This window comes from Schistocerca gregaria, chromosome 2, assembly GCF_023897955.1.
Source record: "Schistocerca gregaria isolate iqSchGreg1 chromosome 2, iqSchGreg1.2, whole genome shotgun sequence".
Lineage (NCBI taxonomy): Eukaryota > Metazoa > Arthropoda > Insecta > Orthoptera > Acrididae > Schistocerca > Schistocerca gregaria.
In genome coordinates this window covers 637,864,757-637,888,666 of record NC_064921.1, presented here as the reverse complement: position 1 = coordinate 637,888,666, position 23,910 = coordinate 637,864,757, and the positions used below count along the sequence as shown (strand labels likewise).

The 23,910-nt window shown below is 39.4% G+C and overlaps 1 protein-coding gene across 6 annotated transcripts in view; it reads left to right on the top strand.

The window, feature by feature from the left end:
- LOC126334674 (esterase FE4-like) overlaps nucleotides 1-23,910 on the top strand; it is a 162,815-nt gene that overhangs the window by 57,669 nt on the left and 81,236 nt on the right. For 4 of the 6 annotated variants that reach the window (XR_007564770.1, XM_049997141.1, XM_049997145.1 and 1 more), the window contains exons 5-6: nucleotides 6,226-6,351; nucleotides 14,352-14,551. Coding sequence is in view for 5 of the 6 variants with exons in the window: in XM_049997141.1 (XP_049853098.1) it covers nucleotides 6,226-6,351; nucleotides 14,352-14,551 (326 nt within the window). In the remaining variant the exon portion in view is untranslated. The remainder of the gene's footprint in view (nucleotides 1-6,225; nucleotides 6,352-14,351; nucleotides 14,552-23,910) is intronic. The other 2 variants (XM_049997143.1, XM_049997144.1) reach the window with 1 other exon arrangement.

The following is a 23,910-nucleotide window of genomic DNA, read 5'->3' as shown; positions in this document are numbered from 1 at the left end:
TCTGTTGAGCACCCACCACAGTCTACAGACCTTACACCTCTTGACTTCTACCTATGGAGGACCTCGAAAAATGAAGTTTATCAACAGAAGCCAGCTACACTGAATGAGATGTGAGAAACCATTGACGTGTCCTATGTGGCTGTCTTATTGGCAAAACTGACAGCTGTAGTTTGGTCAACAGTTCAGCGGCATCAACTTTATTTGGTTGCTAATGGGAGTCAACTAGAACACGCAAAATAACCTTCCCCCCATGTAAGAATTGACTATCAAAGAGTGTCTACATTTTTGGACCCTTCTGTCCATCAAGGAATGACTTCCATGGTATTGTAGGGAACTGTAGAGAAGACAGAGATCGGAAAATGTCAGACAAATAACTGAGGATGGAGGCTGCAAGTGCTGCAGTGAAATTGATTTACACAAATAGTGAACACAAGCAAATGAGCATCAGTGAATGAGAATTTTCCTTGGCGCAAACATTAGACAAGTGTGAATAAAATGTGGCCATTTGTGTTACGTTTGCATTCACTAGTGTTTGCTCATGTTCTGATTGTTGTAGTGAACCATCAAAGGAATCTCATATCCTCTCCACCTCAGCACTAGCAGTACAGAAAGATTCAATTTGCTACCTTGTCTGCTTCTGTTATTAATATGAATTGTGTGAGCTATAGAGTGGTCTGAAGAGAATGTAATGTTGATGATAGAAGAATATAGACATCATATGCACCTCTGGGGATGAAGAGGTCTACAGCACAAATCATGAAGGAAAAGAAACATAATTGAAAGAAAATTCCAAAACAAAGACAATAAATTTATTAGATGCATGTATCAAGTTGGAATGGAATGAAGGAACAAAAGCTTTGTATTTCTTTTTATTAAAAGGGGATAGCACAGTAAATTTCCTTGTCAGTAACATGTGTGAATATATGCTCATTAAAATTTAAAAAATAAAAATTTTAAAAATATGTATGACTTAATCAGCTTGCTGATTAAACTCAAGGTAGATACAGTTATATGGCCAATATGTTACGGTTATTCTAGGTAGTTTTTTGAATTCACTGCACTTCGTAATTCTGCTGTTTCTCTGTGTAAACAGTCACAGCATGTCCAAGGACAGTCATCCTTTATGAATTTCATTGACACTTCCACACATTTTTCATGTAGCCAGAAATTGCAGTTTACACACAAGATGCCTTTGATAACACGTTTTTTGCACTTCTTACACAATGAACTGTTAAACTTTTGACTTTTTGAAATGAACACTGTGTCACTACACTGTTTCCTTGACACCATCTTGCAATATTTTTATGACAAGTTTAAATGGTTTACAAGGATCATGCTACTTACCTTCTTACAAACTATGTAGAAGATTTTGTTTAGTATTGTACGTAAACAAATTGTATGTATATTTCCCATTTAATTAATCATGTTTTATTGGCATTATCTTCCTTATACATAACAAAATCCTTGAAGTGCTGAAGACATCATAAACTATCTGAGACATAGGGCTACTGAAATGTGAAGCAATTACCAATGTAACTGTCTCAATTTGCTAATAGCCACTGTGTACTGTCTGCACAAACCAAGTCGACACTTGGCATGGTGGCTGATCGGAGCGACCATAAAGGTATTTCACATTTACGGCCAATCCCATTAGATGCTGTGCCGAGCATCAACTTTGTTTGCACAGATAGTATTGCTTGTTCACTTTATAAAGAGTAGTTGTATTGATAGAAGTCAAAAGGCTTCAGTCTGTACCAACAGCCATTTCAGTGCAGCCAAGGAGCCTAATATTGAGACCACAGGGTGCAGCCAACCATAATTTACAGATAACAGTGTGTACAGCACATCTTCATACTTGTAAACACATGGATGTGACACACAGAGTTTGAGGCCACAAAAATGTCATGTGTATTTGAATTTAAAATGGTTTAAATAAGATGATATGTTCAACGAAGCTACTCTTTACTACAGATTATGTAACAGCTACTGCATAAATCAGACTGATCATTAAAGGTATCTGAAATCTGCCTTACTACAATTAAACCAAACAATGGAAAATCCAGGCTGGAATGTAACAATATTGTGAGAAGGAAAGTTGCCACTCACCTTACAGTGGAGATGCTGAGTCGCAGGTAGGCACAGCAAAAACATTTTCACACTTAAAGCTTTCGGCCAATGGCCTTTGTCAACAATAGATACACACATGCGTGCATGCACACACACACACACACACACACACACACACAAACGTGTCTGAATAACTATTGCAATGTTATGTTTTATTTATTTAAAAGACTATCAATGGTACCATTTTTTCCTGATTTCTTTTTGCACCTGGAAGTGAAGTTTTGTGAATACTTTAAATCAGATCTAGTTTAGACAGATGGATGAAAATTTTACACAACATTGACTAGATTGCCAGTGACACCCAAACATTACATACTAGGACAGATTCATGTCAGGCTAATACTTCCAATAATACATTCATCCATCCTAGATTGCGATTAATCACCTGCGATTAATCACCATGTGAGTGTGTTGAGCCTACATTAACAATTACATCATCATTGGCAACTTACTTGCCACTATTCATCCAGTACTGCATTTCTAAGCATTCCACCTTATTAAAATATCATCTCTAGATCTCTGAAGTGATAAACTATAGGGAAAGCTCTACAAGGTTCTGTAGATTTTTGTTGGACATATTCCCAATAACACTATGTTCTCTGAAATTTCTTTTAATTTTTGCCCAAGCCAGTTGTATTGCATTGAGATTACAATTGTGTGTTGGCAAACAGACAACTTTATGACCTTGTTTTAACCCTCAAGTGGGCACACCTATGTATTTATGAAGTGCGGCAACCACAAATAACACTTTTCCATTGCTGTTTCTCAGCTGTGAACCCATACCTATTTCTTCATTGTTACTTCAGCTAACAAACTGATAAATTGTGTTGTCATATGTCCAAGTGAACAGCAGTAATATAAAATAAACAGAAAATTACTCACATTATGAGCTAGCAGCACAATCCTACAGTGAGGCAGTTGTCTATGAGATAATTAGTAATTGAGTAAGCAGATGGCTGGGAGCTGATGCAATTGCACTGTTTAATGCTTGAAGTTGGTCATTACTGTGGAATAACCTCCGCCATGACAACAGAGAGATATAGTGAAAATTTATTTCATTATTGTTTAATTAAAGAGTGCTTTAAATCATATTATGTAAGATTATGTTATAATTGTTTCATTAAACTAAGATTAAACAGTGATTTTGCTCAGACTCACTTACCTTGGTAACATAAAGACAGCTATTGTTTACATGTATGCAAAGTAAGCTGCATGTCCACTCATGCTATGGAAAATGGCATGCCTGCTTGGAGGTTAAAACCATTTCATTGGTGGCTTATGATTTCTGTGCTGGTTTGATTAACTGAATCAGGGAGGAGATATCTTCTTTCCTCATGCTGTCATCACAGGTGATTTGCCTCTTCTGCAGCCACTCTATCATTGTCAGTTTCATGTCAATTATTGCGTGTGTTCTGTCAGGCTACCTGTTATGATGTGGTATGGTGTTGATGACAATCACCAACTGTGAAGGAAGGTTTGATGAAACTAATTTCTGGCACCAGTTTTTAAAATTCATTGAATTCATTTGGCTGTGGTAGCTGCCTAGCTTAGAGTTACCCCAGAACTGCATCCGAGCATTTCTGAGAAACCCATTTTTGAAACCCATGTGTGCAACTGTAATTTTTTTCGGACATTTCCCCACATGCCAGGTTGCTATCCAACCACAACTTGTCAAGGTAAAAAAAATTCCTATCCTGCTTCATGAACGCCTTTCATTTGCACAAGCAATCAGGAATGCCAGTCTATGTACAGAGTTTGTTTGTTTTGCACCCTTCTCCACAGAAAACCTATGGTTTTAATAGTTTCCACAGAGAGGTGTTACCTCTTTCCATCCAGTCTTTTCTTGTAAAACTGCAACTGTTCTCTGTCTCTTGGTACAACTTTATATACAGCAAAAAATCACCTGAAATATCTCTTATGATCTCATATGACAAGTGCGTCAGTCATCTAAATCTTGATGTATTTTACCATCACCCTCCCAAAGAAAGAAAAAAGAAGAAAGATATGGTGCACAAATTTTGACTGCATTGTTCTCTAAATGAGGTAAAAGTATATCACACAATCCATGCAATATGTAGCTGTACATCTATGCAGAGTGACGTGGTGGTAATATATTGCACATATTATAATAATTCTTGAGGATTATGTGGGTTTATCAAAGACTGTGAGATGGAAGAATTACTGCAACTAACTACTTTCCTGAAGATTTGGTAGGATGAGTATTACTAAACTGCAGGAGCCCCTTTAGGCTGTCTAAATTTTTTTCTGTCTACTTTCTAGATTGAGCAAACCATTGTAGCAGTTTGCTGTGCTGTTCTTCAATGCCACAGAATTTTACAAATTTTAGCATAATTTTGTGAGCTTGGTTCTGAATCAAAACTCTGTTTGCACAAGCAAGAGTGAAAGTAGTTGAAGGTATCACTCTTGCTGAAGCAAAATCAGACTTGTCACTCATTTTCAAAATAAATACAAATACAAGTCACAATCTGGCGTGGCAAAGTTAGCTCAGGAAGCAATATGGCTAAAGCCACATCAGCATAGTAGCACATGATACTGAAGGCTAAAGTTGATGGCTACTGGAAACAAGCAAATGTCTGTCTGAAGTCATACAGTCTTTTGAGTTTTATCAAAACAGCAACTCCCATCAATGATTGTGTTGTAAACTGTTCATAGTGTGAATAAATGCTAATTTCATAATTGATGTTTTTTTAAAGCCTGCAGCTGTGTCATTCATGATTTAAATAACAAAACTCTGCACCAGTAACAATTTTTTCATGTGTAGCAAGACGTGTTTTGAGAATTTATTCTCATTATCAAATGCAAATATTTACATAGGTAAAATACCTGTATAAGTATTTCCACTTGATAGTGGGAATAAATGTTACCCCTGTTAATATTTACACTTGATAATGAGAATAAATTCTCAAAATACATTGTGCTATGCGTGAAGTTATTCCCAATATCAAGTGCAAATATTTACATAGATATTTTATTTGTCAAGTGTAAATATTTACATAGGTATTTTACCAATGTAAATATCTACACTTGATTACAAAAATAAATTTTTGAGATGTGTTGTGCTGTGTATGAAATAATTGTAACTGGTGCAGTGTTTGAGTAATAAATCCTTGTACAATTTACATAAGAGTATCATCAATGTATTTTTAGAAAGCTAAAGCCCACCTCCTCGACGTTGGATGCTCTGTAATGTGTTATGGATGATCTGAATCAACTGGCCTATAGGGATTGTTCATGGACTACTCCTAACACCTGAATCGGAGCAGACCAGGGACTTTGTACTGTGTTGCTGAATTCACTCCAGTGCAGTTTATACTCTATCTATAAGAGGTCCACAAAGCATCAAGCCTGTCTTGACAATATTGTTGTCAATTTTAAAACTATAGAAGAATTGCTTGATGTGACAGTGCTTTATTTTCAGATCATAATTCCATATCTTTAGATTATACATGTAGTTTCCATCCAGATAAGACTAATTGAACTATGCCTGCCGCAAAAGTTGTGATCATCAGACCTGATAAAAACTTTGTTAGGTTTTATAAAGTCCTTGCTGACAGAGACTGATTTTGTCAATGCTATGATGACACACTTTACATTAAGTAATGACTTGTCAACAAAGACAATATTTGATAGGTTCTTAAAGCACGTATGAAGCAATTTAATGCCATCATTCCTGTAAAGAAATGCAAAATAATTGACAGAGGTTCCAAAGAGACAAAATCCGTGGTATACTAAAAGATGGATAAATCTGAAAAACCAAATGATGCTGTTGTACAATATGTAAGGAACAATCATAAAGTTTCCATTTGAAGGTCATACAGTGAGAATCAATATGGCAGTCAGGCAGTATTGTTGTGAGCATTGAACCAATCATCCACTGCCACACCTAGTTGAAGATGCCTATTTGGGAAAACACTGTGTCCTGCTGTCTGAAGAAGTTTGTAATCACCTCCTGCACATGATCATCTGACAGAAATTGTCAACTCATCAAGGCCGTTTTGAAGGAATTGGAGGCGTGATAAACACATGTGGAGAGATCAGAGCGGAAGTTCAGCTGATGGGTTGCAACTCTTATTTCAGGTGATACCACACTAGATGACTTGTGCATTGGTGATGATGAAATGGTGATGAGGACAACACAACACCCAGTTCACAAGTGGAGAAAATCTCTAACCCGGCCAAAATCAAAACTGGGTCCACTGCATGGTAGGCAAACACATTACCATTCGGCTAAGCAGGCGGATGAGTTGGTGTAATTTCTGCATTACAACATTTGCATTATGGTGACATGTAGTATCACGAAGAAATAGCATCCCTTGTTGCAGCTGATTTGACAGATACGCTGTCCCATAAACTCTCTTCATTCTCCAGTGGATGTCTACCATTGTTTGTCCATCATCAGCCAAGAAAAGAATAACAGCATGTTGGTCCCTGCTTGAGCACACTTGGTATTTAGATCATGGTAGTTCAAGTTTCCACATTTCCTGCATTCATGTCAGAAAGACATGAATACCACACCAATCCTTTGTCTACATGTCAGTGTTTATATACCCGCATCAGATTTGCTCCATACGGCTTATACACTGCAGCAATATCCTCAGACAGAAGCTTTTTGATTACTCTGTATACATAATAGTCTGAAGATTGACCTTGCTGGATTAGCCTACATTAAATTTAGCAGTGAGTATAACAAAGCCATTGTGGAAACTGATAAAACACACAATCTCAATAGTATTCTTAATTCCTCCAATAAGTGCAAAGTTACATGGATTCTTATAAACAGTGTTGCTAAAGTTGAAGAAACAGAAAAATTAAACCTGTCCTCAAAATTCAATATTGTTTTTTTAGAAATGTTATTATCACACTTGATACCAGTCTAGCAGCATTATTTTCAAAAATGTTTGTAGATCATCAACAAATACAAGTGCCTGTATGTTTACCTTCTCTGAGATATCACCTAGTTTCATCCTAAGAATAGTAAAGCAGTTGAAAGTGTCAAAAGGTGTAGAGATATATGAACAAATATGTGACATATTGTGCAACAGACAGTGTATATATATGTGACATATCTTGCAACATACTAAAGTTAGTAACAGATCATATTGTGTACCTTTAACATGTTATACACCCAAGCATGTATCCAAGAATATTTTCCTGATGAGCTGTAAGGGTCAAGGGTAGTTGCAGTATAGAAAAAGGGATATATAGACTCACCTTCTGGTTACCAGCCAATTTTCATGGCCCCAGCTCTTCCTAAAGTATTGGAATGTGTAATGTACCAACAGCTATTTGTTTACTTTAAAATTCAGAAATAATTACTTGATCACGATATGGCTTTAGGAAAAACTTGTCAACCGTTTATTCTGTTAACTGCGTAGTCAAATATCTATTTGAGTGTTTGAGGATAAAGGCTTTGCTCAAGTTACTTTTTGTGATTCATGCAGAGCCTTTGACTATGTAGGTCACACAGAACTTCTAGGGAAAATACACTCCTGGAAATGGAAAAAAGAACACATTGACACCGGTGTGTCAGACCCACCATACTTGCTCCGGACACTGCGAGAGGGCTGTACAAGCAATGATCACACGCACGGCACAGCGGACACACCAGGAACCGCGGTGTTGGCTGTCGAATGGCGCTAGCTGCGCAGCATTTGTGCACCGCCGCCGTCAGTGTCAGCCAGTTTGCCGTGGCATACGGAGCTCCATCGCAGTCTTTAACACTGGTAGCATGCCGCGACAGCGTGGACGTGAACTGTATGTGCAGTTGACGGACTTTGAGCGAGGGCGTATAGTGGGCATGCGGGAGGCCGGGTGGACGTACCGCCGAATTGCTCAACACGTGGGGCGTGAGGTCTCCACAGTACATCGATGTTGTCGCCAGTGGTCGGCGGAAGGTGCACGTGCCCGTCGACCTGGGACCGGACCGCAGCGACGCACGGATACACGTCAAGACCGTTGGATCCTACGCAGTACCGTAGGGGACCGCACCGCCACTTCCCAGCAAATTAGGGACACTGTTGCCCCTGGGGTATCGGCGAGGACCATTCGCAACCGTCTCCATGAAGCTGGGCTACGGTCCCGCACACCGTTAGGCCATCTTCCGCTCACGCCCCAACATCGTGCAGCCCGCCTCCAGTGGTGTCGCGACAGGCGTGAATGGAGGGACGAATGGAGACGTGTCGTCTTCAGCGATGAGAGTCGCTTCTGCCTTGGTGCCAATGATGGTCGTATGCGTGTTTGGCGCCGTGCAGTTGAGCGCCACAATCAGGACTGCATACGACCGAGGCACGCAGGGCCAACACCCGGCATCATGGTGTGGGGAGCGATCTCCTACACTGGCCGTACACCTCTGGTGATCGTCGAGGGGACACTGAATAGTGCACGGTACATCCAAACCGTCATCGAACCCATCATTCTACCATTCCTAGACCGGCAAGGGAACTTGCTGTTCCAACAGGACAATGCATGTCCGCATGTATCCCGTGCCACCCAACGTGCTCTAGAATGTGTAAGTCAACTACCCTGGCCAGCAAGATCTCCAGATCTGTCCCCCATTGAGCATGTTTGGGACTGTATGAAGCGTCGTCTCACGCGGTCTGCACGTCCAGCACGAACGCTGGTCCAACTGAGGCGCCAGGTGGAAATGGCATGGCAAGCCGTTCCACAGGACTACATCCAGCCTCTCTATGATCGTCTCCATGGGAGAATAGCAGCCTGCATTGCTGTGAAAGGTGGATATACACTGTACTAGTGCCGACATTGTGCATGCTCTGTTGCCTGTGTCCATGTGCCTGTGGTTCTGTCAGTGTGATCATGTGATGTATCTGACCCCAGGAATGTGTCAATAAAGTTTCCCCTTCCTGGGACAATGAATTCACGGTGTTCTTATTTCAATTTCCAGGAGTGTATAATTCTGTGGCATTAGAGATAAGTGTCTTAAACTATTAAAATTGTATGTAAGGAATCATAAGCAAACTGCCTATGTTGCAAAGAAGTGTCTAGTATAGAACAAGTTAAGGTAGATATGCCATCATTCGTGAAGTCCAGTGTAGTGCTGGCATATGATACAACTTTTCTCCACATTAGTAATGATTTAAATAACTTTTGTTATTTGTGAGCTTTTGGTCAAAAGTCCTACCTCTAATGTAGAAAACCCACACACTTTCATTTATGTACAATTCACACACTCCATTTCATGGGAGAAGCAATCCGGTTGGTGGGGATAAGGAGGGGGTTTGGAAAGGGGCAGGGGGTATTGTGCTGCATGTGGGAGCATGCAGGGATGTGATGGTGACAGGGTAGAGCTGCTAGGTGCAGTCGGAAGGTATAAAGGTTGGGGAGGTGTGGAGGGGAGTGGAAAAGGAGAGAAGTAGAGGTGGGGAAAGAAAGACAGAGACTAGTTAGTGTTTTGGTGGAATAGAAGGCTGTCAGAGCTGAAGTGGGAGCAAGGGTGGGGATGAGTAAGTGAAAGACAGGAACTAGTGAAGACTGAGCCATGGAGGTCATGGGAATGTAGGATATATTCCAGGGAGAGTTCCCATCTGTGCAATTCAGACAAGCTGCTGTTGGTAGGAAAGATCTAGTTGGCACAGGCTGTGAAGTAATAACTGAAGTGACGCAAGTTCTGTTAGGCAGCATATTCAACAACTGGGTGTTCCAGCTCTTTCTTGGCCACAATTTGTCAGTGGCCATTCATACAGATAGGTAGCTTGCTGGTTGTCATGCCCATGCAGAACATAGCACAGTGGTTACAGCTGAGTTTGTAGATCACATGGCTGCTTACACAGATAGTCCTGTCTTTGATGCCTTTGATGGGATAGATGATGATTGTGAGTGGGAGGATACATGGGACAGTTCTTGCATCTAGGTCTATTACAGGGATATGAGCCACGAGGCATGGTGTTGGGAGCAGGGATAGAGTAGGGGTGAACAAGGATACTGTATAGGTTTGGTGGGCTTTGAAATACTACTGTTGGAAGGATGGAAATGATAGTGGGTCATGTATTCCTCATTTCAGGCCATGACAGGGGGTAGACGAAAATCTGTCAAGAATGTAATTCAGTTGCGCTAGCTGTGGATAGTACTGAGTCATGGGAGGAGTGCACCTTCAAGGCTAGATGGTAGAAATATGGGAAGTAGTAGGAGAATTGAGAGGAAAGGCATGGAAGACCTTTATCTGTACAAGGTTTGGAAGATAATTTCTGTCTGGTGTATTTAGAGAGGGACTGCTTGTCAGTACAAATGCAACAGTAGTGGGTGCCTAGACAGCATGGCAGGGACGTCTTGGTATGGAATAGGTGGCAGCTACCAAAGTGGCTGTATCACTGGTGGTTGGAAGGTCTGGTGTGAATGGAGGTACTGATAGATGCAGGCTTTCAGTTTATTCTCTGTGACATCCATTCCAGTGCCACTCTTTGTTTATGTATTTATTATTGGCTTTAAGATAGAGGAATCTTGAATTTTCACATCAACAACATCCATAGTGCAGCATGGCTCAGTAGCTCCATTAAGTGCAGTTGGCCCTGCAGCAGCTGAGTGAATCACTTCCCCAGAGGGAGCCCCCTACATAGTGCACTTGTCCAGTGGAAGTTAACATCTAGGAAGGTGGCTTGTTAGGTTGAGGAGGGCCAGATAAAGTAAAAGGGTGAGGAGATGTTGAGGTTCTGGAGGAGTGTGGCTAGGGTGTCCTTGCTGTTGGTCCAGATCACAAACTTATTATCAATGAATCTGAACAAGATCAGGGACCTGTCTTTCTGGATGCTTGGGAAGGAATCCTCTAGATGGGCACTGAGTAAGTTGGCATAGGACTATGCCATGTGAGTGCTGTACCATAGATTTGTTTTAGGTAGTGCCTTCAAAGGTGAAGTAATTATGGATGAGGATATAGTTGATCATTATGATCAGGAAGAAGGTTACAAGTGTGTTAAGGCTGTCAGCATTAGGAATATTACTGTAGAGAGAGGTAGCCATCAAATGTGATGAGCAGAGCACCTTGTGGAAAAGGAACAGGAACTGTGGAGAGTCAATGGAGGAAATGGTTGGTGTCTTTGAAATAGAAGGTTAAGTTGCAGGTAATAAGCTGAAGGTGCTGGTCCACAAGAGTGGAGATTTCCTCAAGGGAGGCATGGTAATTGGTCACAATGGGGCATCATGTATGGTTAGATTTATAAACTTTAGGAAGTATGCAGAAGCTAGGAGTGTGGGCAGTGGCAGGGGTGAGGAGAGAGACTTGGGGAGAGGTTCTAGAATGGGCCTAAGGATTTGAGGAGATACTGGAGATCCTGTTGTATTTCTCGAATGAGGTCATTGTTGCAGGATTTGAATCTGACTACAACTGGAATCCTTCCATCAGATAACCCTGTGTTTCAAAACCATAGTGATGGAAACTTTATTGACAGGTAGGACTATAAGGTCATGATCAGATTTTAGGTGGTGGAGTGCTGTTCTTTATGCCTCATCATCATTCCCCAAATCCCTCAACAAGAAAGTTAACCTTATATTTGCAGAAAGAACTGCACTCCACCACCTAAAGACTGATCCTGACCTTATAATCCTGCTGGCAAAGGCTCCACCGCTGTGGTTTGAACTGGAAGAATTACCTGACGGTAGGACACCCCTGAGCAGAACCTCCAGTCTCCCTTCTAATCCTAGGCTCGTCTCAGAACCTCTCCCCTGCGTGTATCTCCCTTCCCACCTCTACCACTGCCTGCACACCTACCTTCTACATTCTACCTAAGCCCATAAATCCTACCCTAATGTGGCCAATTACTATGCTTCCACTAAGAGTATCTCTGCTCTCATGGACCAGCACCTTCAGCCTATTATCCATAATCTACCCTTCTATATGTAAGTGATAAACAGTTTCCTCCACTGACTCACGACTTTGCTGTTCCTTCATCACATGGTTCTGTGCTCATTACTGTTGATGCCACCTCCCTCTACACTAACTTTCCTAATGCCCATGGACTTGGCACTGTTGAACATTACCTTTTCCAACTTCTGACTGACTTCAAACCTGCAGGCTCCTTCCTGGTCACTTTTACCAATTATATCTTCACCCATAATTACCTCAATTATATCTTCACCCACAATTACTTTACCTTTGAAGGCACCGCCTATGAACAAATCCATGGTACAACAATGGGCACCCGGATGACACCATTCTATGCCAAATGATTCATGTGTTCTATTACAAACTATTCATGGACCATTTACTGGAGTGCTTCCTAACCAGCAAGAATCCCTAACTCCTGACCTGGTTCAGATTCATTGGTAATATATTCGTGATCTAGGCTGAGGGTGAGGGCAGCCTATCCACATTCCTCCAGAACTTCAACATCTTCTCTCCCAGTACATGTCACTTGGTTCTTCTCAATCCAACAAACCACTTACCTCAACATTGACTTCCACCTAAAAGATGGCTACATCAGTATCTCTGTCAATATCAAATCTATCAATCATAAGGGATAGCTACACTTTGACAGTTGCCATCCATTCCATACCAAGAAGTCACTTTCATACAGCCTAGTCACATGTGACCGCACGTCTGTAGTGATGTACAGTCCCTCTCTAATACCAATGGGGTGACTCAGGCCTTCATAGGCCCATATTACCCTCCTAGCCTTGTACAGAAACAGATCTCCCATGCTTTGTCTCTCCAGTCACTTACCACCTCCCACAGTCCCACAGTGTCCAGTCCCAAAGCAGTACTCCCCTCATGACTCAATACCACCCAGGACTGGAGCAACTGAATCATGGATAAAATCTTCTCCAAGGACACAATTGAATCACATTCAGACCCAGGATTCTGACTACCTCTCTCTTTCTTTTTCCCCCTTCTCTACTTCTCCCTTTCCCATGCTCTCCCCCCCCCCCCCCCCCCTCAAATCTCCTGCCGACTGCACCTAGCAGCCCTACGCTGTCCCAAACACATCCCTGCATGCTTCCACAAGCAACACTACACCGTCCCCCTCCCTACCCAGATATTCCTCCCCCTCCCCACCCGAGTCTTCTCCTTATCCCCAACACCCACGTTGCTTCTCCTGTCAAGTGCATTTGCTCACAGTCCAGCTTCAGTGGCCTGAGACAGTGATTGTGTGCATGTGAGTTGTACTTGCATGAATGTGTTTATGCTTTCTACATTAGAAGAAGGCCTTTTGGCCAAAAGCTCTCATGTGTAATAGTCTTTTTGTTGCGCCTGTCTGTGACTCAACATCTCCTCTGCGTGGTGAGTAGTAGTATTTCCTTTCCATAATATTGTCATTATTCCATACTGGATTTTCCATTGTTGAAAACTTGTGTTACAAAGAAAATTGCTGAAGTATCCTTTTAGTTTAAAGCAAATGGATTCTTGCTGCAGGAAAACAAATCACAGCCGATGGGTTTAGTCTAAAAGACAAGTTTCTGCAGATGATCCATGTTATGTTAATTTTTGGGGTTATATCTAGATGTTAAACTATCTTTGAGTCAACATTAACAACATAGTCTGTTAGTGATCAGCTGTCAAGAGTAGTTTACTTATTGAGGCAACTTATTTATTGCATATGTGAAATACATGTTTTACCATCCTATTTTTCCAAAGTATAATAGCATATGGTATTATTTTATGAGGAAACTGTACTTGTGTGCATGACATCTTAATACTGTAGCAGAGAGCTATTAGGGGAATTACTGGTTCTTCATATAAGACAGACTGTCAACCTTTGTTTTAGGCACAAAAAGTCATGACTGTAATAAACTTATATTTATACACACTATGTTTTAATTTATACAAAGAAATTACTGTAAGGAAAATGCAGAGAAAACATACATTGTTATAACACAAGAAGCAGTAGATGCATTTATACTCCATACCACAGACTGTCAAAATCATGTAACAGCTGTAAACTCATGAGGCACAAATTACTTAATAAGCTTCCACAATTTGTACGAGATTTGCTAGGAAATGTTTTCAAGTAAACACTGCATGACTGTTTAGTTGCCCACCTATTCTATGATATAAAGGAGTTTATTGACTGCAATATAATACTGTAATGTTAAAACAGATCTGTCATTTCTCTTAAATTATAATTGTACTGAACTATGTGTGTGGCAATAACTATTGCTGTAATGGCCCAATGACATATTATTATTATTATTATTATTATTATTATTATTATTCAGGAAGTTTAACTACCATAAGTTAGGTATTTTTATGTTTTTAGATTTGTTCCAGCGTGCTATTGCACAAAGTGGCACAGCATTAATTCCTGGATCATTCAGCAGATTTTCAAAAGAGAGAACTTTCCGTTTGGGAGAAGTTCTGGGCTGCAAAACTAATGACTCACAAGTTCTTTTGAATTTTTTCCTGGAACTCCCTGTGAAGAAACTGATAGAAGCTCAAAATATGGCTTTGTCTGATGAGGTTGGATCATAATTTTATACATTTTTTTGTAATTTATGTTAATAAGATTTGTTGCTCTCTTGTGAGTGTTAGTAGGAACCATTGGATATTTGAGATCTGATTTTTGAAACAGGGATTGTGCTAATATATAGCGCATAAATGCAAGATTAATTGTACCTCTTTTTATACATATTATATGTGAACAGAGAATGTCAAATTAATAACGTTGCCCTCTGCCTGAAACACCTGTCTACAGTATGACCTGTGAATGCACACTACCACTGCAATGGATATAAGATGATCTCCTGAGGTATACCATTTCTTTCTGACATAAGTATATGATGGTTTTAAAACTACCCTGTAATACTAACATAGAAAGTGGTATATTATCACTGACCAATGATTGATCAGGACTTAAATTCATGGAAACGTTGGGATGGGGAAGAGTATATGTTCTGTTAACCTGGCTAGAATTTATAGTAAAGAAACAACTTAGTTCCCAATTATAATGTTAATAATAATAATAATAATAATAATAATAATAATAATAAACAATAATAAGAATAATAGTTCTTGTGGTCAGTCGTAAGACTAGTGTGATGCAGCTCTCCACACTACTCTATCCTGTGTAGATTAGATTAGATTAGTACTTGTTCTATATATCATGAATACGACACTTTGTAATGATGTGGAACGTGTCAGGTTAATCAAAGGTGTCTATACAAGATTACATTTCACAAAATATTACATGACACTTAATCTTTTTTTTAGGTGTGTGTGTGTGTGTGGGGGGGGGGGGGGGGGGGGAATTGGGGAAATTACTCACTTTCCATATCCAAAAATTCATCTAACGAGTAGAAGGAGTTGCCATTAAGAAATTCTTTTAATTTCCTTTTAAGTGCTATATGGCTATCTGTCAGACTTTTGATACTATTAGGTAAGTGACCAAAGACTTTTGTGGCAGCATAATTTATTCCCTTCTGAGCCAAAGTTAGATTTAACCTTGAGTAGTGAAGATCATCCTTTCTCCTAGTGTTGTAGCCATGTACATTGCTATTACTTTTGAATTCGTTTGGATTGTTGATAACAAATATCACAAGTCAATATATATATTGTGAGGCTACGGTGTAGATCCCTAGCTCTTCAAATAAGTGTCTGCAGGATGATCTTGGGTGAGCTCCAGCAATTATTCTGATTACACACTTTTGTGCGATGAACACTCTTTTACTCAATGATGAGTTACCCCAGAATATGATGCCATAGGAAAGCAGAGAATGAAAATAGCCATGGTAAGCTAATTTACTGAGATGTATATCGCCAAAATTTGCAATGACTCCAATAGCATAAGTAGCTGAACTCAAACGTTTCAGCAGATCCTCAGTGTGTTTTTTCCAGTTCAACCCCTCATCAGTGCATACACCTAGAAATTTTGAATATTCTACCTTAGCTACCAATTTCTAATCAAAGTGTATATTTATTAATGGTGTCATTCCATTTACTGTGTGGAACTGTATATACTCTGTTTTATCAAAGTTTAATGAGAGCCCATTTGCAGAGAACCACTTAATGATTTTCTGAAAAACATCGTTTACAATTTCACCAGTTAATTCGTGTCTGTTGGGTGTGATAGCTGTACTTGTATCATCGGCAAAAAGTACCAGCTTTGCATCTTCATGAATATAGAATGGCAAGTCATTAATGTATATTGAGAACAGCAGAGGACCCAAGACTGAACCTTGTGGCACCCTATTCTTGATTGTTCACCAGTTTGAGAAATCACCAGTTTTTTTTTTTTTTTTTTTTGTTTTTTTTTTTTTTTTTTTTTGCATATTATGTGAACTGCTTATTTCAACTTTCTGCACTCTTTCAGTTAGGTATGATTTACACCATTTGAACACTGCCCCATTCATAGCACAGTACTTGAGCTTATGTGGAAGTATTCCATGATTTACACAATCAAAAGCCATTGATAGGTCACAAAAAATCCCAACGGGTGACTTCCGGTTACTCAGAGCATTTAATATTTCATTAGTGAAAGTATATATAGCATTTTCCGTTGAAAAACCCTTATGGAAACCAAACTGACATTTTGTTAAAACTTTATTTTTACAAAGATGTGAAGCTACTCTACAATACATTACTTTTTCAAGAATTTTGGATAAGGCAGTATGCCTCTTCATCTCTGAATAACTACTGCAACCTACATCCTTGTGAACCTGATGACTGTATTCATCTCTTTGTCACAGTCTATGATTTTTACCCCACTCACACTTTCGTTCAATACAAAATTGGTGATCCCCTGTGTCCTATCAACTGGTCTAGTTTTGCTACAAATTGCTTTTATCTTCAGTTCTCTTCAGTACCTTCTCATTAGTTGCATGATCTATCCAGTTAACTTCAGCATTCTTCTGTAGCGCCACATTTCAAAAGATTCTGTTCTCCTCTTGTCTAAACTGTTGTCATCCATATTTTACTTCCATACATGGCTACACCCCAGACAAATACTATCACAAAAGACTTCCTGACACTTAAGACTGTATTTCAAGTTAACAAATTTCTCTTGTTCAAAACTGCTTTTCTTACCATTGTCAGTCTACATTTTATGTCCTCTCTACTCCGGTTGTCACCGGTTATTTTACTGCCAAAATAGCAAAACTCATTTACTACTTTTAGGATCTTGTTTCCTGATCACCTGATTTAATTCAACTACATTCCATTACTCTTTTTTTGCTCTTGTTGATGTTTGTCGTACATCATTCTTTCATGACACTGTCCATTTTATTCAGCTGCTCTTCAGAGTCCTTTGTTATTTATAACAGAATTACAATGTTGTCGGCAAACCTCAAAGCTTTTAATCTCTTCTTCCTGATCATTAATTCTTGTCCAAATTTTTCATTGTGTTCCTTAACTGCTTGCTCAGTGTACAAATTGGATAATTTTGGAGATATGCTACAAACCTGTTTCAGTCTTTTCTCAACCACTACTTCCCTTTTATTCCCCACAACTCTTGTAATTGCCCTCTAGTTTCTGTACAATTTGTATACAACTTTCTGCTGTATAACCTGTATTTTATCCCTACTACCTTCAGAATTTCAGAGAGTGTATTCCAGTTGATATTTTCAAAGGCTTTCTCCCAATCTACAGAAGCTATAACTGTATATTTGCCTTTCCTTAATCTATGTTCTAAGATAAGTCATACGGTCAGAACTGCCTAACATGGTCCTACATTTCTCCAGAATCCAGACTGATCTTCTCTGAGGTTGGCTTGCACCAATTTTTCCCATTCTTCTGTACAGAATTCATGTTAGTATTTTGCAGCCATGGGTCATTAAACTGACTGAGAGATAATATTCACACCTGTCAGCAGCTGCTTTCTTGGGAATCGGAATTTATAACATTCTTGAAGTCTGAAGATCCTATCTCACACATCTTGCATACCAGGTATAATAGTTTTGTCATGGCTGGCTCTCCCAGGGATTTCAGTAGTTCCGATATGTTATTTTGCTCCAGGGGCCTTGTTTTGACTTAGGTCTATCAGTGCTCTGTCAGTTTCTTCCCACAGTATGATGTCTCCTATCTCAACTTCATCTACGTCCTCTTCTCTTTCTATAATATTGTCTTCAAGTATATTCCCCTTGTATAGCCCTGGTCAGGTAAATACAGGGTTATAAATACAAAATCAAATAGGGGTACTGCAGGAGTTGGTTTAATAGTGAATAAAAAAATAGGAGTGAGGATAAGCTACTTCAAACAGCATAGTGAACACATTATTATTGCAAAGATATACTTGAAGCCCACGCCTACCACAGTAGTACAAGTTTATATGCCAACCAGCTCCGCAGATGATGATGAACTTGATGAAATGTACCATGAGATAAAAGAAATTATTCAGATAGTCAAGGGAGACAAAAATTTAATAGTCATGGGTGACTGTAATTTGATAGTAGGAAAAGGAAGAGAAGGAAAAGTAGAAGGTAAACATGGAATGGGGGTAAGGAATGAAAGAGGAAGCCACCTGGTAGAATTTTGCACAGAGCATAACTTAATCATAGCTAACACTTGGTTCAAGAATCATGAAAGAAGGTTTTACTCATGGAATAGGCCTGGAGACACTGGAAGGTTTCAGATAGATTATATAGTGGTAAGATAGAGATTTAGGAACCAGGTTTTAAATTGTAAGACATTTCCAGGAGCAGATGTGGACTCTGACCACAATCTATTGGTTATGAACTGTAGATTAAAACTGAAAAAACTGCAAAAAGGGGGAACTTCAAGAAGATGGGACCTGGATGAACTGAAAGAACCAGAGGTTGTACAGAGTTTCAGAGAGAGCATTAGGGGACAATTGACAAGAACGAGGGAAATAAATACAGTATAAGAAGAATGGGTAGCATTGATAGATGAAATTGTGAAGGCAGCAGAGGATCGAGTAGATAAAAAGACGAGGGCTAGTAGAAATACTTGGGTAACAAAAGAAATATTGAATTTATATTAAAAACAAAGATTCCAAGACTTACCAAGCGGGAAAGCGCTGGTAGACAGGCAAAATAAATAAAACACACACACAGAATTTCTAGCTTTCGCAACCGATGGTTGCTTCTTCAGGAAAGAGGGAAGGAGAGGGAAAGACGAAAGGATGTGGGTTTTAAGGAGGAGGGTAAGGAGTCATTCCAATCCTGGGAGCGGAAAGACTTCCCTTAGGGGGAAAAAAGGACAGGTGTACACTCGCACACACACACACACATATCCATCCGCACATACACAGACACTTCCCCCTAAGGGAAGTCTTTCCGCTCCCGGGATTGGAATGACTCCGTACCCTCTCCCTTAAAACCCACATCCTTTCATCTTTCCCTCTCCTTCCCTCTTTCCTGAAGAAGCAACCATCGGTTGCGAAAGCTAGAAATTCTGTGTGTGTGTTTTATTTATTGTGCCTGTCTACCAGCGCTTTCCCACTTGATAAGTCTTGGAATCTTTGTTTTTAATATATTTTTCCCATGTGGAAGTTTCTTTCTATTTTATTTACATCATCGAAATATTGAATTTAATTGATGAAAGGAGAAAATATAAAAATGCAGTAAATGAAACAGGCAGAAAGGAATAGAAATGTCTCAAAAATGGCTAAGCAGGGATGGCTAGAGGACAAATGTAAGGATGTAGAGGCATATATTACTAGGGGTAAGATAGATACTGCCTGCAGGAAAATTAAAGAGACCTTTGGAGAAAAGAGAACCATTTGTATGAATATCAAGAGCTCAGATGGAAACCCAGTTCTAAGCAAAGAAGGGAAAGCAGAAAGGTGGAAGGAGTATATAGAGGGTCTATACAAGGGCGATGTACTTGAGGACCATAGTATGGAAATGGATGAGGATGTAGATGAAGATGAAATGGGAGATATGATACTGCGTGAAGAGTTTGACAGAGCATTGAAAAACCTAAGTCGAAACAAGGCCCCGGGAGTAGACATTCCATTAGAACTACTGATAGTCTTGGGAGAGCCAGCCCTGACAAAACTCTACCATGTATGAGACAGGCGAAATATCCTCAGACTTCAGGAAGAATACGATAATTCCAATCACAAAGAAACCAGCTGTTGACAGTTGTGAAAATTACCGAACTATCAAGTCACGGCTGCAAAATACTAACACGAATTCTTTACAGACAAATGGAAAAACTGATTGAAGCCAACCTCAGGGAAGATCAGTTTGGCTTCCGTAGAAATGTTGGAACATGTGAAGCAACACCGACCCTACGACTTACCTTAGAAGATCGATTAGGGAAAAGCAAACCTACATTTCTAGCATTTGTAGATGTAGAGAAAGCTTTTGACAGTGTTGACTGGAATACTCTCTTTCAAATTCTGAAGGTGGCAGAGGTGAAAGACAGGGAGCAAAAGGCTATTTAAAATTTGTACAGAAACCAGATGGCAGTTATAAGAGTCGAGGGGTATGAAAAGGAAGCAGTGTTTGGGAAGGGAGTGAGACAGGTGTATAGCCTATCCCTGATATTATTCAATCTGTATATTGAGCAAGCAGTGAGGGAAACAAAAGAAAAAGTAGGAGTAGGAATTAAAATCCATGGAGAAGAAATAAAAACTTCGAGGTTTGCCGATGACATTGTATTTCTGTCAGAGACAGCAAAGGACCTGGAAGAGCAGTTGAATGGAATGGACAGTTTCTTGAAAGGAGGATATAAGATGAACATCAACAAAAGCAAAATGAGGATAATGGAATGTGGTCAAATTAAATCAGGTGATGCTGAGGGAATTGGATTAGGAAATGAAACACTTAAAGTAGTAAAGGAGTTTTGCTATTTGGGGAGCAAAATAACTGATGATGGTTGAAGTAGAGAGGATATCAAATGTAGACTGGCAATGGCAAGGAAAGCATTTCTGAAGACGAGAAATTTGTTAACATCGAGTATAGATATAAGTGTCAGGAAGTCGTTTCTGAAAGTATTTGTATGGAGCATATCCATGTATGGAAGTGAAACACGGACGATAACTAGTTTGGACAAGAAGAGAATAGAAGCTTTCGAAATGTGGTGCTACAGAAGAATGCTGAAGATTAGATGAGTAGATCATATAACTAATGAGGAGGTATTGAATAGGATTGGGGAGAAGAGAAGTTTGTGGCACAACTTGACTAGAAGAAGGGATCGGTTGGTAGGACATGTTCTGAGACATCAAGGGATCACCAATTTAGTATTGGAGGGCAGCGTGGAGGGTAAAAATCATAGAGGGAGACCAAGAGATGAATACACTAAGCAGATTCAGAAGGATGTAGGTTGCAGTAGGTATTGGGAGATGAAGAAGCTTGCGCAGGATTGAGTAGCATGGAGAGCTGCATCAAACCAGTCGCAGGACTGAAGACCACAACAACAATCTGTTGCTTGGATTGATCACCATGGTCTCATTTCATTAACATGCTGTCTGTGACTAATGAATAGCTGGTCACGAGTGGATGTAATGGATCGGGGCCAGCCGACCTGAATCCTGTTGTTTCCTCCTAATGTGCAGGCCCTGCCCATGAGATCTAGTCTCACTGATCTGCCCTCAGACCAGGTCTGATTGTGTGTGGTGTAATGCAGTGGATTTTCATGGTTTATCCATTGGTACGGGACTGCTGTGTTTCTTGGCAGGCCAGAGGCCACAGGTGATGAATTTCAGGAATTGTGACTGTCTTACCACAAGTATGTTATACAGTGCAGCATTTTATAGACATTTTATTTATTCTAGTACATTTTGGGGCTGCAAAAGTATTTTATATATTAGAAAGTATGGACAATAAGAAGAAGAAAGTTGCTCATTCGCTGACAGTTTGTATGCTATGGACTCAAAAGAAAAATCACACAGTACCTACAAAATAATAGACAACACAGTGAGTAATAACCAACAATAATGAATATAATAGAACCAACATTTTATTGACAGTCACCTGTAGTGTTGGTTTATGTAGCTCTTCACCATCCTGTACAATTCTTCCATGAGGCCTACTTTTTTCTGAGGTTATTTCTGAAATCAGTGAAGATATTTTAAATCTGTCTTGTGACTCCAAGGAAATGCATATTTTTGCCACCAAATGTATTTTGTTTTACTGAAATCAAAAAACATCAGTGGCCTTAATGAAATACGTATACCTTTTGACTTGCTTTCTCCATCTAAAAATAGTTTGTCACCAAAGATGTTGATGTTAGTACTTAAGATTTTTGCTCACATCAGGAAAAACCATCTGCTTGCAATTTTTTTTTTAGATATTTACTCAGCTGACACTATTGTTTTGTGTAGCACAGCTGCAAAGACAGATTTAAAATACCTTCGTTTATTATAAAGCAGCTACAGACAATATGATCACACAAGTGAAGATTTTTTTCTGAAACTTCATTTCAAATTTTATAGCTTAGTTTTTCTAACAACACTGTGATCCACAGTTGGAATACTGTGTCCATATTTTTCAGCCATCTATTTGTATTACCTGGTTTTTACATTCTTGTTTGTTAATGTCCATGTGTAAGTTTTCACAAACAAGGTATTTAATGATACAATTGTATGTTTTTTGATATGGTCATTGGTCCAGCCCCTTTGTTATATTTGTAGCAACTAAAACTTGCTGTCTCTTGAAAACTACTCACTAAGAAGTGGCAAATTTCAAGTAATAGCTACATTTCTCTTGTTTCCTTGTTAAAATTCACTTCCTTTGACAAAACAAAGTGGAGTTTGCAGAATTTCACCTCACCAACATCTTAATGCACTTGCAGTGGTGACAGACTCCTGAAACAGTATTTTATTAAACAAGGAAATGTGGTCAGTTCAGGTCAAAAGTTTATGAAAAATCACATTTTTGGTATAAAAACAAACATGTAATTTCTTACCTTATCTTGTTGCAAAACCACGCTAATACTCATTTCAGCAGCTATCAAAGACTTTAAAAAATTATATCTATTCATTACATAAGTCTAAGTATAATGTGGTAGATAAGAAAATTGCACCTGCTTGTCACGTGAAAAAATACTCAAACATTTCTGTGCTGTCATTTGCCAAAATCTCATTTCGATAACTCGGACCATTTATGAGGCATTATTCCATGAGGCCTACTTTTTTCTGCAGGCACAATCTCATGGTTGGGCCTCCAAAAACATACAAGCAGGGGCTGCAGGTATCAAAGAATCTAACAAAAATATCCGTGGCTTGTTGGGAAAATCCACTTTTTGTGTGGCATCTCACCTTTGAAGGCACACCAGCAAGAATTTTGTCATCAACCTCTTGTCATCAGCCATGAGGCAACTCTCACAATTTCCTAGTAGTATGTCATGGTGAAAACAAGCAAGGTGAAATTCGATGCTAAATGGCTGTGTGACTGGAGATTTGAGGGCATCAGGGCCCACAAGACATCAGAATTCCAGGCTTATTGCATAGTATACAGCAAGTCTTTCACTCTCAGCAATCTGGAAAAAAAGCCATAATCAGCAATGTGGAAGGAGCTAAACACTCCAAGGCAGTTGTGGTGGTCAAGAGGACATTCATCTTTTTTATCAGTCCACAGCAAGTGAAGTGCTACGGCTGTTAAATGATGCATACTTTCTTAAAGGTGCACAACACCGCACTGACGGTAATTTGATTTTATTTTCAGTGACTGCAATTTTTTTTTTTTTTTTTTTTTTTTTTTTTTTTTTTTTTTTTTTTTTTTTTTTACCCTTCCGTTTTGGTGACGTACCCTTGCCCAACTTTTGTAACCTATCCATTTCTAATGTTACAGTTTGGTGTTCACTATGAAAACTTACCAATGGTTTTTCAGTGAAGGAGAATCAGCAAGTCGTGCCTTGCCGCCCTGCTTTCCATATGTTTCTGTTTTTCTTGCTTCCTCTTTAGATGAGGGGGTAGA